Genomic DNA, 17,838 nt, shown 5'->3' on the forward strand with positions numbered 1-17,838 from the left:
AAGCAAAGAGCCCTACCTGCCTAGAGCTGTCACTGCGTGGCGAGAGACACTCTGTCTCAGTTAGGGTCACTTATGCTGCAATGAAACACCAGGACCAAGATCAGCTTGGGGAGCGATCTTGGGGTTTATCTGGCTTATGTTTCCACATCACTGTTCATCACTGAAGGAAGTCAGGACAGGAACTCAAGCAGGGCAGGAGCCTGGAGGCAGGAGCTGATGCAGAGGCCATGGAGAAGTGCTGCTTACTGGCTTGCCCCTCATGGCTTGCTCAGCCTGCTTTCTTATAGAACCCAGGACCACCAGCCTAGGGATGGAACCACTCACAATGGGCTGGGCTCTCCTCCATTAATCACTGATTAAGAAAATGCTCTATAGTAGTGGTTCTCAACCTGTGGGTCATGACCCCTTTTGGGGTGTTTGCATTTCAGGTATCCTGCATATCAGATATTTACATTACAATTCATAACAATTGTAAAATTACAGTTATGAAGTAGCAATAAAATAATGTTATGGTTGGGGGTCACCACAACATGAGGAACCGTATTAGAGGGTTGCAGCATTAGGAAGGTTGAGAACCGCTGCTCTAAGGCTAGCCTGCACCCCAGTCTTAAGGAGGCACTTTCTCAATTGAGGCTCCCTCCTCTCTAATGACTCCTGCTTGTGTCAAATTGACACAAAACCAGCCAGCACACACACTATGAACACAGTAGAAAGGGATATTAGAAGAAAGTAGTGTATGTTGTCAGGCTTGGCAGCAAGTACCTTTACCTACTGGACTATCTTGCTGGCCCCCAAACAAAGTATCTGTCTTTTTTTTTTTTTTTTTTTTTTTGGTTTTTCAAGACAGGGTTTCTCTGTGTAGTTTTGGTGCCTGTCCTGGATCTCGCTCCATAGACCAGGCTGGCCTCGAACTCACAGAGATCTGCCAGGCTCTGCCTCCCGAGTGCTGGGATTAAAGGCATGCGCTGCCGCCACCACCACCCGGCTAGTATCTGTCTTTATATCCCCCAAGATTATATTGATGATAAAATATTAAAAAGAGTGTCAGCATTATGTAAAATTCCAAGGTGATATGCAGGTAATGAAGAACCACCATTCATTACTTCACATTTGTATTTTCATTTACTATTCCACCGGTCCCTCATATTAATATCTATGTTCTAGAGATCAGGGAAGTGATGCTTGGGATGTCAAACTGTCACTCACCCAAGGCCACATAGTCAGTACCCCGAGAGTCAGCATTCAAGCCAACGCTCTCCGACCTTGTCCCCGCATCTGTGTTCTTGGTCACTTTGCTGTGTGACTTTCTTAGAAGGCGTTCTTAGCATCCCTCCAAGGAGGTGACTCCACCTGGGACAGTTCCCCGGGGATAGCTTATATTTGGAATCAGCTGGCACACAGAGCCTCTTCCCAAGTGCTGTTGGACCGCACTTTATGAGAATCTGCTGACAAGCAGTGGGAAGTCCACAGTGAGAGTGTGTGAGAGGTGAGGTTGCCCCGTAGAAGGCTGCTACGTGGGAGAGTGTGCGGCTCGATGGAGTCTAGCCCAGGGCCTTCTGGCCGCTTTACTTTGATCCTGTTTTCTTTGGTCGTGCCCAGTGTTGGTTGATGAACTTTCTCCTTCTTCCCTGGGGTTCATGGGTAGAAAACTGTGTGGAGTTCCAGAAGACCAATGTCTCCCTGAATGTGACTTCTGAGAATGCCACCTCTCCTGTCATCGAGTTCTGGGAGTAAGTGAGGCCCTTCTCCCTTTTGGATGTGGCTGTACATTCCAAAGAGGGGCCTGCGCTGGGGATTTCCTGGGGTAGCGCCTATGGGACTTATTTCTGTAGTACCTTTACTATGATTAATGCAGGACTGTTCTCAGATGAACTTCACAATTCTCACAATAGAGTGTCCATCTACGTGCACCTGTACTAAACACCCTCCCCTCTGGCTGAAGGTACTGCATCTCATCCAGACTCTGTCCCTGAATGTCACTCACCCAAGGCTTGATCCCTAACATCACACATCCTCAGATGGATGAGAAAGTTTATGTCTGCATCCCCTCCCCCATGCTCAGTGAACACTCCAAGCAAACCGAACTGGGCACCGTGTGTGTTAGCCACACTTTAGGTCTGTCTCCATCTCTGTGCAAAGGAGAGCATCACAGGTCTTTAGACAAGAGCTTGGAGGTATCACTCTGCTGCCCATACATGGACCCTTACAGTTGGGGTGGTTGTCTAGCATGCTTCTGGCCCTGGGTTCTATCCTTTATACAGGAAAAAAAAACCTCACAAAATAAAAAACAAACAAACAAACAAAACAAAAAAACCCAGCAGCAACAACAACAACCCAGAGGGGAAGGAGGGGAAGGAAGGAAGGAATGAAACCCAAGGAAAAGGAGGTCAAGGCACACCTTCTCTCTTAGGAGGCGTGTCTTGAAGCTGTCAGATGGCATCCAGCACCTGGGGGCACTGCGCTGGGAACTGGTCCTGTGCCTCCTGCTCGCCTGGATTATTTGTTACTTCTGCATCTGGAAGGGGGTCAAGTCCACGGGCAAGGTCTGTGCTGGCAAGCTTCTTCTTCCCATCCCAGGACAGCCTGCCTTCCCTAGGGGCTGTCACCCTTGGTTTAGCCTGGTCAGGACAGGAGGGGATGACAATAGCAATTTATGTGGCTTCCTTCCTTGATTCTGTGCCTCTCATGGGTTCCATCCTGGTGTTCCTGGGAGACAAATGGGAGGAGAGAGGGAGAAGGGGCAGCACCGGAAGAACTCTGATTTGGAATCTACCGTGGGTGTGAGCACCTTGCACGTCTAACAGAGCCATGGGTCCCCACTCCGTGAGAGAGTTCAGTGGCTAGAGAACGTTGTTAGACCACACACCTCACAACGCTTCTCAGCCAGTTCAAGAATTTTGACCTTTCTTTGCCCTAGAGGCTGAAGTGGAGCGTGGTGTGTGTGTGTGTGTGTGTGTGTGTGTGTGTGTGTGTGTGTGTGTATACACGCATCCTGAGCTCTTCCGGACTCTTGCCCTGGAGGCCTCTCATAAGTCTGCTTTCCTAATCTGACCCCCACCCCAAGGGATCACATGGCACAGACATTTGCATACCAGACACCCTTGCTGTAGTTCTAAGCACTTGTGTGGGCAAACGCTTGTGTTCACCCAGCTACTCCACAGACACGGAATAGCATGGAGGGCGGGGCTGGAGGGAAGGAGAAGGTGAGCTGTGGTCCAAAGCTTGGAGAAAGGGAGTCGAACAGCTGCGAGGCTGAGGGAGGAGCTGGAGGGGAGCTCTTTTCTGTGCACTGGGAGCTCCTGTGTGCTCCTTCCTTTCTTACTCCGTCCTTGTGTCTCCTCTGCCTCGGCCAGGTGGTGTACTTCACAGCCACGTTCCCTTACCTCATGCTGGCGGTCCTGTTGATTCGAGGAGTGACGCTGCCTGGGGCAGCCCAAGGAATTCAGTTTTACTTGTACCCCAACATCACACGTCTGTGGGACCCCCAGGTGAGAAGCTGCTCCAGGGCCACCACGTGGCTGGGGTGGTGGTGGTGCTTGAGCTATACGGAGTATCTCAGCTCCTGGATGGTCCCCAAAGTATCTGTGGTGACGTCCTTAGTGTGGTAGGGGTGGGAATGCTGCCTTCGGTAGATGTGTGCCAGCAATTGCCTGTGGTCATACAGTACCCGCCACTGTTTTTTCTTGGTCTAGGGACCCTGGCAGTAATCCTTAGGGACTACAAATACCACTAAGCACTTTTACTGGCAGGCTGCACCGCTTCCCCTCCCTCCTCATTCTCAAATTCCACGTTTCCTCCTGAGCTTCCTCCCTTGTCTCACCCCCCTCAGCCCGCCACCCCTGTTGCCCTGTGGTGCCCTCTCTGGCCAGGTGACCTGACCCTCCAGCCTCGGCTTCCTGCTCCTCCCACAGCACCTGGGCTGGTGTCAAGTTTTCTGTCAGTCATCTCTTTTCCTTCAGGCCTCCCTTTCTCACTCCACCACCGTGTCCAGGGAGGAGCGCTGGAGGGCTGTGTTGCTTTACAGTGAGGGAGTGTGAAGTGGCCTGATCGTGAAGCCCCTGCTCCTGACAAGTGCCCTCTGGGCAGCCATTCTGAAGGCTGGTCAAGCAGTAGGGACGTGGAGACTACTACCCAGTGTTACATGTTGCCTGTGATTCATTGGCTCAGAGGGGAGGATGTGTCTAGGTTGGTGGTTTTGGGGGACTCTCTGTATATCAGCACAAGGACCCCTAGGGGACTTGAGGACAAGTGGCTCCCCTACCTAGAAGACTGTTGGATGGCTTTCCAAAGAGTTAAAAATAGCAAGGCACACACCCTCTCTGTGAAGTTGCTGGAAGATGGCAAGGCAAGGGATGTCACAGGGCTCCCAGTCCCCGCTGGATGTCACAGGGCTCCCAGTCCCCGCTGGATGTCACAGGGCTCCCAGTCCCCGCTGGATGTCACAGGGCTCCCAGTCCCCGCTGGCCTGAGGCAATGGTTCTCCTTTGGGCACAATTGGGGTTGATCCAGAAGCCGAACCATGCCCAAGTCTTCCATCTTATCTGGAGGAATTGCAAGTCTTCTCAGGGCAGCCATATCTCCCCCAGCAGCCAGGCCGGCCCCAGCCAGAATCTTCTCACAAACTCCAGCAGCCTGGCTCCTGAGTCTTCCTGTGGGATGTAAGCCTTTCCTTCTCCTCTCTGGGTTCTCACAAACCAGAGTTGCAGGCTACTACCAAACTGCTGTATGGGGTGTTAGGACTTGGTCGAGCTATGGAGCCAAAGCTATAGGACCAGAGCTATTGAAGCTTCCAGGACTTGGCCCCAAAGCTGCTTTACTGTGCAGATAGGCAGACCGTAGGCCCAGCATTCTGTTCCATGATTTGGAAGCCTTTGTCTTTACCTGGAACCAACGGTTGTGATGGATAGTGGACAGTAAGCAGGCTGTGGCAGGTAGGTAAAGTCAGGCATGGATCCACCTTGCAGAAGGGACCCCTTGAGGTTCTAGAACAACAGGCTGAAAGACCAAAGGAGCCCAGCATGTGTAGCTTTGTCCTAATCAGCTATTTGTAGCTAACAACTGTTACTTCCCTGGCACTATTAAGAGGTCTATATGACTTATTTCAGCCAATCCTCACAGCATATGAATGAGCTACTCCTGTTTTATAGATAGAGAAACTGAGGTCTAGAGGCCCTTAAGACTTTGGGGTATTGGGTTTAAAGACTGTCTTCACATCTGCAACTGGAAGCATGTCTGAATGGCGACAAACCCCACAGACTTTCTGATCTCTTCTAGAAGGCGAGGTCTCTGTCTGCTCACCCTGGCTTCTTGTGTAACTCCTTCACCAAAAACTATCGAGCTGCATCCTGTGTCAGGCCCATGCTAGGGGCAGTGTTTGGTATATAAGTTTCCAGAAGTCATGAGTGTGGGCCAGGCAACCTTCAACTCTGGGGGTTAAAGAAGATGTGTTTGGCTTACTGAACGCTAGCTCCTGTTGCCCATCCGTCCAATCCCCAGGCAGCTGTAGGCTGCACAGGGAACTTGCCTGTTCCATAGGCTTTGGGGCTGTAGGCAGGGGGCAGTTTCAAGGGCAGCCGGCTTGGAGTCCCATGTTGAAGGTAGGTCCTTGTCATCTGTGAGCTGAGTAGTGTCTGCAGGGTGGGACATCCTGCTAGGCCCTAATTGAATGTAGTTGGCACTCCTTGGGGAGTGTGATAATTCCAACTGGTGTTTGCCTGGCACTTGAGAAAGGTACAGGATCCCCACTAGGTAGCACAAAGACTGAGGGCATCTCTCCCGCCAAGAGCAGAGGCAGAGAGCCAGGGGAGACTGCTGGGTTCCTCTCTCATTTCCGCCTCTCTGCCAGGCCTGCTGTGTCTGGCCAGGTTCCTGCCTTTTCCAGGCTCCAGGGCTCATGCTGAGAACTGGCTCTTAGGAACACAGCACCTGCTTTGCTCACACCATGTGGCTCTCCCTCATGGTAACCTCTTGTTCTACTGAACTTCAGCTGAAGAGTAAGGTCAGGGAGTGGGGGTGGACTGTCTGAAGAGCCCCGTGGAAACTTTTAAACCCCCACATGTCGCAATTCTTATGAAGTGCGATGTTGTAACCATGGATCAAAACTAATTCTTTTTTGTTGCTTTGTTTTTGTGTTTTTGAGACAGGGTTTCTCTGTGTTGCCCTGGCTGTCCTGGAACTCGCTCTGTAGACCAGGGCTAGACCAGGCTGCCCTCGAACTCACAGAGATCCGCCTGCCTCTGCCTCCCAAGTGCTGGGATTAAAGGCCTGCACCACCATCACCCAGAAACACTAGGTCTTTATTTTGGTGTTGTCTATTGAGAGCCGAAGCAAAAGCTGCTCAAATGTGCTTATCTTCTGCCAGGCACTGAGCCTCGTGGTTGAATTGTTTTCATCACCAAATGCATCCCCAGTCAGGTATTGGCCTCATTTGATAGACGGAGGTGTGAAAGCTTGGACAATTGAAGCGACTTGTTGAGAAGCAGAAGCTAGTATGCGAGAGGGGTAGGCTTGGTCTTGAGTGCTCATTTAGTCTGTCTGCCTCCTTACCCTTCATCCTTGATCTTTTCCAGAATTTCTTAAAGACAGGGACTCATGTAGCCTCTGCTGGCCTGGAACTTGCTTTGTAGTTAAGGATGATCTTGAGTTCCTGATCCTTCTGTTTCTACTTCCCAAGTGCTGGGATTACAAGGTGTGGGCCATCATGACTATCTGAAAGCCTATAGATTATTTGAGTTCTAAGGACTCCTTTTTTGAAAATGACTCTAGGGTAGGGAATTAATTTATATATATATATATATATGACATTTTGCGTACATTATTTTGTTATTGGATTGATTTAACGAGAACAGGATGGTTCAGAGAGGTTAAATCAAGCACCAGCAAATGAATAGAGGTGGGGCTGGAGCCTAGGTCTGTTTGACTATGGCTGTCCCATTGAAAGTCATTGCCCTTCTAAGAATAACAGGCATTTATCCACAAATATGAGGTTGAAGACATCGTTCCCGAATCTGCTCTCTTCCTCTCTCCCCCAAAGACCTCTTTTTGCCCACACTCTACCAAATGTTTTCCATATTTCTTTTTTTTTTTCTGGGTCAATCTTCTGGCCCAGCAGGAGACATGTCAGAGTTTTGTTCTGAAGCCCAGGGTGCCTGGAATGATCAGGCAGTGGGTCGCCTGTGGTGGGGAACACAACAGCTTGCTCTGTGTGTTCCTGAAGCCTCCCCCACCACCCCATCCTGTTCCACCCCCCTACCCCAGCAGGCTTGATGGACTGCAGCTGCACAGAGCAAGATCTGCCAAGTTCACAGCCAGAGGGCTTTCGTCAAAGGCCACAGCTGACCCTTGAGCTCCGAACTCTCGCCCTCCCCTGTGGTAGTTTCTCTGTTCTCACTAACCTCTCTCCAGACGTGGCCCACTCGCCTCCCCTGTCCCCAACCCCTGCTAGGTGAGGCAAACCGCCAAGCCACGGTTTCTCTTAAGACGGCTTCCCAAATCCAAGTTCACAAATATGCATGGTCACAGGATGGAGCCACCGCCTGCCTAGGGGCCATCACAGTGTCTCTGCAGGCACACGGGGCTGCCTTTGTAACACAGGGCCAATGCACTGTGAGGCATGGGGCAAAAGTCCAAGGTTAGTGAGGCTTTCAGGCTGCACAGCTATGGCCTGAATGGCCTGTTTGGGAGAGAGCGAGCAGCTGGTACCATGACTGCTATCCCATTAACTCAGCTCTCTCAACCCCCCAACCCAGGGATTCCTCTCCCTGTCCAGACTCAGTGTCCCTTGCTTCAAAGTCCTGCTCTGTAAGTGGCCCAGACCCTATGGAGTCAGGAAAGAATAGGACTATAAGAATAATACGAGAGGCTGTACTGTGTTTCCCTGAGATGATTAGGATACTCTTAGGGAGAGCAGAGGACCTCTAACATCTTGAAGGAACAGCCACATGGGTGTCCTTGTGGTCTCCTTAACCCTGTCCTCTGCTTGTCCAGCTGCTCGGAGAGGCCCAGTCCCATTACTTTTCCCCGTTGCAATTGCCCCTCATGGTTATCGGGTGCCTTCCACCTCGTGGGCTGTTGTCTGGCGAGCTCTAGCCCCTTCCTGCAACCTCTGCTGTGCTTCCTACTGCTGCTGCCTTTTCCCTGGAGGGGCTTCTCGGTGAGCAGAGAGGACAGAAGCCTGCAGACACTCTCCCCCTTCCTCTGCCATCTCTCGGTTCGGTCTGTATGCCTGTTGAGACAGAACTATAATAAGAGAAGGGGGTAAATGGTCTGCATCGGACGCCACTTTTCAAGGACTGTACGACCGTGATCCTGTAGCTGACTGTTAGTATTGCCAGAGAGCTTTGGAAAAGTTCTGGGTTCTCCTCCAGCCTGCGAGACTCATTGTCTCAGCTGTGGATGTTGGCCGAGGAGCAGGAGTGATTCTAAGTGGTCAGCTGCCCTTGGGTCCCCCAGACCCCCATCATGTAGGACTGAGTATGATGAGAGAGCGGAGGGTGGGGTGAGGGTAGAGCAGGGAGACTGAGGGTAGTGGTTATGGTTAAGGAATTAGGGAGAGGCAGGAAGGGACTGGGGAGCTGTGGGGCCAGAAGGGGCACCAGAGGTTGTTATCTGTGGAAGGAAATAATGGGAGGCAAGAGAGCTGTGGCCTCTGGAACCTACCTCCTGCAACCCTGTGAATGGCTTAGCCCTGAGCCTTGATGTTCTTTCTCGTTGGGATATTATTCTAGCTGCTAGATCTAAACCACAACATGTAAGGCTGGGTCAGGCAGCTGAGATAACAGTGACGGCCACGGTGAGGTTTAGATGGGGAAGTTTTTGCTGTCCACTTCTTCCTCTGGACTCCTGTGAGTGGAGGACTATTCTCTTTGCTTGTAAGACATAAATGGTTGTGGAACAAAGCTCTAGGCTTGAAACGGCCTTGCTATCATGGACTCACATCCCTAGAAATGCCTTCCCTACTGGTCACACTGCCATGAGACCTGAGATAAGAGGACACAGGGCATGGACTTAATATCCATGACTGAATACCTTATACTAAGCTCCAGACCTAGAGCATCCTCTAATCCTTCCCATCGTGTCTCTGTTAGTCTTCTTTGAATGCCCAGCATCTGTTCCATCCTGTGGCATCCCCAAGAAACTCTACTTAGGAGTCCAGGATGGAGAGCCACTCAGTGAGCAGTGGGGACAGGTCTGCCACCACTGCTAGCCAGGACATGGAGCATGCCCGTGTTCTCCCATGGAGACCTGCATGGCTTTCGTACCGTTCAGCTTCCTCCTTTCCCTTGTGTAGGTGTGGATGGATGCGGGCACCCAGATCTTCTTCTCCTTTGCCATCTGTCTGGGGTGCCTCACGGCCCTGGGCAGCTACAACCAGTACCACAACAACTGCTACAGGTGACTCTCGCCTCCTGCCAACCTAGATCAGGGTGGGCTGCACTAGCTCGTGCACCTGCTCCATCTGCATCCTACCTTAGTATCCCAGGGCTATGGAAAAGTCATAGAGGCTGGCTGTAGGCTGGGCAGAAGATTGCTTTTCAAAGGGGAGGTGGGCTGTGATTGGCTGGAAGACCACATGAGGCACACAACCTTCCCTGGCTTATTAAGGGACTCATAGGTGCCAGAGAGCTTTGCCAACAAGGCTGGACAGTAATTACTAATGTTGTGCAATGGTGACCCAGTCTTGGGGACTCTACTGGGCAAATGATGTGTCCTTATACATTCTCACTTCACTGCCTAGGCCTGCCACCCAGACACTCCTCTTCACTTTATGATATCTGTCTCCTGGTTCATACTCAGGAGTCTCAGCTAGTTTTAATATTATCTGAAACATAGCCAAAAATTCTATTGTGCATTTCAAGAACAAATTGAGATGTGCAAGAATTATTTGTTATTTGTGATTATCCATGCTCAATCCACCTGGGCTCATATCAGAATGGCCCTGTCCCTAGATGTATAGTAGCAGTATATCATGGTGGAGAGGATAGAGCGGCTGGAACATTTAGTGTTTTCCTTCTGCATGGCATCATTCTTTCAGGACTGAAAGAATGTTTATTCCACATATGAGCCAGTCAGGGGTCAAAGGGGCTGGAGGAGGGGGCACTTGACCAGTTTGAAATCTGCCAGCGAGCCCCACCCTTGGTCTCTGCAACTGTGGGAGAGGCTGTGTCCCCCAGGGTTTCTGTTAGCTCCTGGACAGGAAGCCCAGGCTTTTGGTGGTTCTCTTCTGACCTAACGGATGCCTCCTTCTCCTGCACCCCACAGGGACTGCGTCGCCCTTTGCATCCTCAACAGCGGCACCAGCTTCGTGGCTGGGTTTGCCATCTTCTCCATCCTGGGCTTCATGTCTCAGGAGCAAGGTGTGCCCATATCTGAAGTTGCTGAGTCAGGTGAGTGTTCTGGGGAGGCTGAGGACAGGTAGTAGACCTTTGGCAACCAGGATCCAGAGTGAACGCTGAAAATCTTTCCAATTTTGGGGCATTTCAAAGTTTTAGAGCAGGGGAACCTAACTGTATGGGTCTGTATAAATATTCCCAAATGAAGAAAACCTCCCAAGCACTTTCGGTAAAGGACATTGAAGCAGTGTATGGCACATGCTATGTAGCGCATCTGGCTTGTACTCGGAGGTGTGAACCATGTGAAGCGGATAGCAATACTATCCTGGCTCTTCTAGTGTGGGAACTGGGTCCCAGGTCACAGGGTACCCTTGGCTTTTCAGAGGACACTTCCCATGGCTTAACCAGGCTTTGGCAGGTGAATTTGTTCTTGCCGTCTGAATCAGCTTAGATGGGCAGCTATGTGACGGTAAACATGTCAGTGGGTTCTTTTGATTCTGGTTCAGCCATGACGGGGACAGAAAAGGCTTTGGGGTAGCCACAGTGAATTGCAGGCCCAGACCAAATCCAGCACCGGGTATTCCCTTTACTGCAATCGCCAGCACAGTAAAGCAGCGACCCTTCCCTCTCTAGTGTTCCGCAGGCCCCTCCCATTTTCTCTTACTTCCCCCCAGGTTAGCTTCACGGATTTGTTTGGCCTGCTGGCCCCTGGACCTCATTCTTAGCTTGAGACCCTTGATTTGAGGCAGTAGATCTGGGGGTCTAGAGCCCTTGTGGGACCCAAGTTTCTTCACTGCTAGGGTTTCTAGGTTCTCTTCTTGCCATAATACGTTAGGGTGGTGCCTTGGACACTGGGGACCAAGCAGAAGTTTGGGTGGCTTGTGTCAGGATGTGCTGGTGATGACGACTTTGGGGGGCAGTTTCTTCCAGCTCTGTCATTCCACGGCCCCATCCTGGGAGGTCCTGGGGTTGCAGGGCCTGGAGCTGGAGCTGGCTCAGGCTCTGGGCTGTGTTCCTCTGCTCCCGCTGCAGGCCCTGGCCTGGCTTTCATCGCCTACCCTCGAGCCGTGGTGATGTTGCCCTTCTCACCGTTGTGGGCCTGCTGTTTCTTCTTTATGGTTGTTCTCCTGGGACTAGACAGCCAGGTACCAAGGTGGCCACCCCAAGTCTGCGGGATGCGCGGGTGGAGAGGGCAACGGCTGAGTTTATACCCCGCGAGACCTGGGATAAGTTGGTGTGGATGTCAGAGGTGGATCCCTTTCCAGGGACCTGGAGGAGCTTTCAGGGTGGCGTCACCTCACACCCACATACAGGGATAACTGCTCGGGGGGCCGGAGCGGGAGGCTGCCGGCAGGAAGGAAGCTGGAGCTGGCTGACAGGGCTTGCTCCCTTTCCCCCACTTTCTCTTACCCTCTCATTCAGTTTGTATGCGTAGAAAGCCTGGTGACAGCGCTGGTGGACATGTATCCCAGGGTGTTCCGTAAGAAGAACCGGAGGGAAATCCTCATCCTCATAGTGTCTGTCCTCTCCTTTTTCATTGGACTGATCATGCTCACAGAGGTGAGAGTCTGGGAGGCTAGATGGGGACCTCAATCGGAGCCGAACAGATAATGACACCTTCTGGGAAGGACCACAGAATAGGCCTCCTGGCTGTTAGCCCCCCACAGAATGAACGGTTGAGGGGTGATTTGGCTCTGGGGCAACAGAGAACAGATGGAGAGGATGGATGGGAAATCTTAGAATGGGAAAGCTAGCTCTCTGGTGGATCCCATGCTTCCCAGGAATGACCTCAAAGGGAAAGAGGTACCATGGGGATGGGTGGTCTTCTGCCAGCGTCCCACTGGAGAAGACAGATGACAGAACCCATCGGCTTGACTATCCTTCCTCACAAGACTGGACACACTGTCGGGAGCCTTTGGGTCTAACCCTGCACAGGCTCAGGAGCAACAATAACAGCCCTCTGATCATGCTCTCCATCTCCCGTCCGGAAGCAATGATAAGAAACAGCTGTTGCCTCTGGCTGCTGGGGCTTCAGGCCTTAAAGCTCTCTTGTCTTATACTTCTGTCTGTGAGCCTCACCACCTCTGTCCCGCTGTGAGGCACGGGCTGTAGGGGTCATAGGGGTCGGCCCTTCCCTGCTTCCTCCCAATGGTCCTCTCCCACACAGGGCGGCATGTACGTGTTTCAGCTCTTCGACTACTATGCAGCCAGTGGCATGTGCCTTCTCTTCGTGGCCATCTTTGAATCCCTCTGTGTGGGTTGGGTTTATGGTGAGTGGCTTCTGCCCTGGGCCCAGAGCCTGGCATACCCTTCCGTGTCAGCACTCTCAGACAGAGGGGAGACATCTGCTGCTCACACTCACGTTTTCTGTCGCAGCTGTGCCTAGAGCATCTGAAGGGTCCACATCCTGTCCTGTCCCAATGCTTTAGCAGTTTCAGTGTTGGTGTTGTGTATGCCCGCGAATCCTAGCCAACCGCTTTCTCCCAGCCGTGCTTCCAAAAGGCAACTGTGCCTCTTGTCTGGTTGTCCATGCCCAACCTAGTCTGCTTGGCTCCATTCCAACCCCGCACAGCCTGAAGTGTGTCTTCTGTCCTCTTTCCTTCCCCCGACAGGAGCCAGCCGCTTCTATGACAATGTTGAGGACATGATTGGGTACAAGCCGTGGCCTCTTATCAAATATTGTTGGCTCTTTTTCACCCCAGCTGTGTGCACGGTAACGGAACTCTCAAGGGGTAAAGGCAGGGGGCAGGGTGGAGGCGGATTGTGTTTGCAGCGGAGTGGAGGCTCATAGTTCCTTAGGCCTTGGACAGCATCTTAGATCTCCATCCATCCTCTCGCTAGGTAAGACAGGAAGAGAACTTCCTCCTTTCCCTTCACAGAGGATTCCCCTAATCACAGAGGGATTAATGGAGGTTCAAGGCTGTCTGATGAGTTTACCAATAGCACAGCTAGAGGCCGATGTCCCAGATAGGACTGGAATGCAGTGTTAGGCTGCTCAGAATCATGCTTGTGAGCACAGGAGCAGGACAGAGTGCTCGACACACACACATCTCAGCGACACATGGGAAAAGCGTCAGCTCTACCCTCACTTTATAGACAAAACAGTCTCAACGGGTGAAGCACCCACAGGATCTAGGATGTTCCAGAGAGTTAGCACTTCCCGAAGCTCCTACCGTATGCCTGATGTGAACTAGGAGGGTAGAGGGAGACTGGAGTCCTCACGGCTGACTCTTGGTGCAGGAGATGGCACACAGTTATGTCCTAACTAGAGCTGACTGAGGAGAGGGACCCAAGGGCCTTGCGGTGACAGGGGATGTACACTGGAAATAGCTACCCAGGAGTGGACTTTGAGCAGAATGTGGGTGGAGCTTGGAGACTGACTGACCTAGATAGGCAGCATAGCCTGCTGGGAGAACAGCCCCTTCCAGGTAGCTGTGGGGGTGGGCGGGGGGGTGGGTGGGGTGGGCGGGGGGGGGGGGGAGGGCGGAAGGCACCGGGCCCCAACACCAACCTCTTTCTCCTCCGTTTCACCCCAGGCAACCTTCCTGTTCTCCCTGATCAAATACACACCGCTGACCTACAACAAGAAGTACACGTACCCGTGGTGGGGGGATGCCCTGGGCTGGCTCCTAGCTCTGTCCTCCATGATCTGCATTCCTGCCTGGAGCATCTACAAGCTTAGGACTCTCAAGGGCCCACTCAGAGAGGTAGGAGGAAGGCAATGAGGGACAGGAACCTCACTGGATGAGTAAATCTTGGATGGGAGGCGGATTGCTTCCCATGGGAGCTGGTGTATAAAGGGACCCCCCTGACTCCAGCCTGGTGTGGGTACCAGGGCTCCAGGGAAAGGGTACTTGGGGGTCTTTAAAAAAGGGACCCAGCCGGGCGGTGGTGGCGCACGCCTTTAATCCCAGCACTCGGGAGGCAGAGCCAGGCGGATCTCTGTGAGTTCGAGGCCAGCCTGGACTACCAAGTGAGTCCCAGGAAAGGCGCAAAGCTACACAGAGAAACCCTGTCTCGAAAAACCAAAGAAAAAAAACCAAAAAAAAAAAAAAAAGGGACCCAGAATAACTGCAAGAGCCACACTGTGACTGTAGGGTTGGCAGCTGGAAGCAGGTTTACGGTAGGGAAGGCAGACGGACATCAGTAATGAGGGACACTGGCGGGTACCCCTCCTCTACCATGACAACTGTCTCTGTCTTTCAGCGGCTCCGACAGCTTGTGTGCCCAGCTGAAGACCTTCCCCAGAAGAACCAACCAGAACCTACTGCTCCTGCTACACCTATGACATCCCTCCTCAGGCTCACAGAACTGGAGTCTAACTGCTAGAACCAGGGCCTTTGACATGCCCGTGAGCCTGGCCATGGGGACAGCTATAGGAGCAGAGGGCAGAAGCACCCTTCGGTGCTGGGGCAGATAAGACAAGAGGGGGTATTTGGGACCCACCTTCTGAGCTGGGTCCCTACTATCTCGACTCCCCTATTCCAGGGTGGTCCAAACATTGTGACATGTCCACATCAGCAACACCCCTTTGAGGCAGCTTGGGAAGCCTTTGGGGAGGGGAAGGCCTAGCTGGTCGCTGGGCCCTCTTCCCTCCATGCCATTAAATCCAACTTCCTCCCACAACTGCTTGCCAATACGCCTGGTTTCTGCCCTCTGTTTGTGTCTTGCCCCCTTCTTCATCGTGAAACTGTGGCTCTCGGGTCCTGCCTCTTCCTAGCTCTCCATCCTTACTGAGTTTTTATTGGTTCACATAGCAGCTATGACTGCTGTGGTGGAGCAGGGGGAGACGAATGACGGGGCCAGGCCAATGTCCTCCATCACACATTTGAACTGAAGAAAGTCACTCCCCCTCTCTCCACGCTTTCCTGAAGTGTTATGTGTGGTCCTGCCTTGTCCCTACCCCGACTTCTCACTACTGTTCCAGCCTCCTCTCCCTTGTCTCCATGACAGGATTTAAAAAGGGAGATGGAGGGAAGGACAAAGAGGGCCCAGGCCCTGGTTATAAGATGGAGGAAGACAGACTGATTACAGTTTCTTTCTGCCCACGTGACCCTGGTGGTGCCCCTGCCCGCCCTGCTGGTCAACACTGTTGGCTGTGTGCACCCATGGGCTGATGCAGGTTGAGGGAAGGTGGCCAGCTGGACCTTTGCAGACCCAGATGGCTGCAGAAGGGCCTTGCAGAGGAAGCCCTGCCCAGATTCTGCCAGTAGACGGATCCACTTCCTTCAGACAGCCTCATTCTCACCTAGCAAGAGGTTTGGACACAGGGTCACACATCTGTCACTTCCAGATGTGACCACAAGGGGGTGGCACTGTCATGTGCTCAGCCCTGAGTGTCAGAGATGAACCCTTAAGGCTAGGTTTCAAGGGAATAAGGCAGAAGGCAGGCAGAGCTGTGGGATGTTGCCTGGAGGCCAAAGCAAGGTCCCAGATGCGCCTTAGCAACCGGCCGCCAAGGGGGTGGGAGGAGCGCCAGCTGCTGTGTGTGTCAACGCGGATGAAACGTGCATTCCAGCCCATCTAGCGCAAGGTTTACCCGGGTCCTCTGGTGCTACTTGACTTGACTAAGTGTCTTGTGACTCTCTGAGCTCCTCAGGCATTCCGGGCAGTTTCTCCGCTTTTGACATGTCAGTTTCAAGAGAAATGTATCAAAAATATTTGCTAGTTTTCAGTTTTCTGTCTTGTGTCTGAAGAGTCTGTACAAATCAGGGACAGTGGTCCTCCTGTGTGGGGACATTGATTCTTTCTCCCTAGGTGCCTTGGACAGGCTTGGCCACAGTCCTGAGGGTGTAATGTGCCCAAACCCAGGATTCTATCACCTCACATCTCCATCCACCCGACCATGTTTCTAGAAGACCCATACTACAGCGCTGCGCTGTATTTACCACACATATGGGCAGAACCGGAATCCAGTCCATTCTTTTCTTTTTTTGAGACAGGGTCTCACTATGTGACCTTGGCTGGCCTGGAGCTTGCTTTGTAGAGCAGGTTGGTCACTTGTCTCTGCCTCTGAGTGCTGGGATTAAAGATGTGCACCACCATGCCTGACCCAGAATCAGTTTCCTTGACAAATAAAGTGCTTTGAGGGGGAGTCATGGAGGGTGACTGGGTAGGCCACTCTGACAGGGAACTTGGTAGGCCATTCTGAGAGTATGCTCTCTGTCTGTCTCTCTGTCCCCTCGTTTGATCAAAGCTTTATAAATCTGCTGAGGAAATGAGATGGTTCAGTGGTGGTGAGCTGAGTCCCACTCATGAGAGTCACAGATGGTGAATACATGGTGTGAAAACCGTGTGTTTTAGCTGAAGAACCAGGGAGCTGGTTCTGTCCCTGACTTGTGTTTACCTCATGACATGTCTTGGTAGAAACTCCTTGAAATTCATGCTCATTTTTCAGATATGGATAACACTATGTCCCCCCCCCCCACCCAGGCCTATTACAGGGCTCAAATGAAGTTCAGGGCCCAAGGGTTCTTAGTCCAGTTTTGGGGATGGGTGTGCAGAAAAACATTGGCTATCCATGTAGGACTAACAGGTGGAAATGTGAGAAATGTGGCTGGTTGTGGGCAGGGTTGGCCAACACTGTTTTGTTTTTGCTTTTGTTTTGTTTTCAGACAGGATCTCAGTCTTAGTTTAGGGTGGCCTTGAACTCACAGAGATCCTCCTACCTCAACTTCCCAAGTTGAGATTACAGGAGTGACCATACCTAGGTATGGTCAGGGTTGGGAACCATGGTACTTGGCTTTGGCAGAGGGGAGCTGAACAGTGGAGGAGAACTGTGTCTACCTGGAAGGTCAGAGACTGGATCCTTCAGTACCCCGAAGAAGAAAACAGGGCAGGAAGGGGAGGCCGCACAGTTAGAGAAGGCTGGTAGGCAGGCAGGTGAGCCTGGAAAGTAAGAAGTGATCTCTGAGAGAAGAAGGCAGAAGCCTAGAAATACTGGAGCTAAGTGAATTTGTTAGGGGGTGAGGAAGAAGTAGCCCCGAACAGCCTGTGGTCCAATGTCCCTGCTCAGCACATTGTCCAGAAGAAGTGGGGCTGGAGCCCTTCATGTCCTGTTCAGTCCCTGGTTCCAAGTGACCAGCATATGCTGTCCTAGCAAAGGGGATGAGTATGATCATTTTCTCCTGCAACTGCACCCATCTTCTTCTCTCTTTCCCTTCCTCTCTCCCTCCACCCATCCACCCACCCATCCAACGCAGCCCATGTATTAAATGCTGAGACAGCAGCAGAGACTCACGTGATGAGATTCCTGCTCATCAGCTGTTCATGATCTGGGAAAGAAGCCTGTGAGAGTGGGACCCAGAGGCACAGGTTCAGATCCCTGCTCCTGCACTTACTGTGTATGGGCACAGGGTGAATTGTTTCACTTCTATTCACCCCAGCAACCTCCTCAGGGGAAGTCTTTCATATCCACAATGCAAGGCTCCTAAGGGAGGCAACACGTGGTATACCCAGCCTGAGCTAGGAGCTCAGAAAATGGGCTCCATCCCGGGTCCCTATGAGC

At 52.1% G+C, this 17,838-nt stretch overlaps 1 protein-coding gene across 1 annotated transcript in view; it reads left to right on the forward strand.

Annotated features, from left to right (window-relative positions):
• Window positions 1-14,957, forward strand: part of Slc6a13 (solute carrier family 6 member 13) — a 34,015-nt gene extending 19,058 nt beyond the window's left edge. The window contains exons 4-14 of the mRNA XM_059258522.1: window positions 1,646-1,730; window positions 2,411-2,543; window positions 3,354-3,488; window positions 9,290-9,393; window positions 10,261-10,385; window positions 11,364-11,476; window positions 11,754-11,891; window positions 12,499-12,601; window positions 12,944-13,044; window positions 13,868-14,038; window positions 14,538-14,957. Of these exons, the coding sequence (XP_059114505.1) occupies window positions 1,646-1,730; window positions 2,411-2,543; window positions 3,354-3,488; window positions 9,290-9,393; window positions 10,261-10,385; window positions 11,364-11,476; window positions 11,754-11,891; window positions 12,499-12,601; window positions 12,944-13,044; window positions 13,868-14,038; window positions 14,538-14,660 (1,331 nt within the window). The 3' untranslated portion in view covers window positions 14,661-14,957. The remainder of the gene's footprint in view (window positions 1-1,645; window positions 1,731-2,410; window positions 2,544-3,353; window positions 3,489-9,289; window positions 9,394-10,260; window positions 10,386-11,363; window positions 11,477-11,753; window positions 11,892-12,498; window positions 12,602-12,943; window positions 13,045-13,867; window positions 14,039-14,537) is intronic.
• The last annotated feature ends 2,881 nt before the right edge of the window (window positions 14,958-17,838 follow it).

The sequence above is a fragment of the Peromyscus eremicus genome, chromosome 3 (assembly GCF_949786415.1).
Source record: "Peromyscus eremicus chromosome 3, PerEre_H2_v1, whole genome shotgun sequence".
Lineage (NCBI taxonomy): Eukaryota > Metazoa > Chordata > Mammalia > Rodentia > Cricetidae > Peromyscus > Peromyscus eremicus.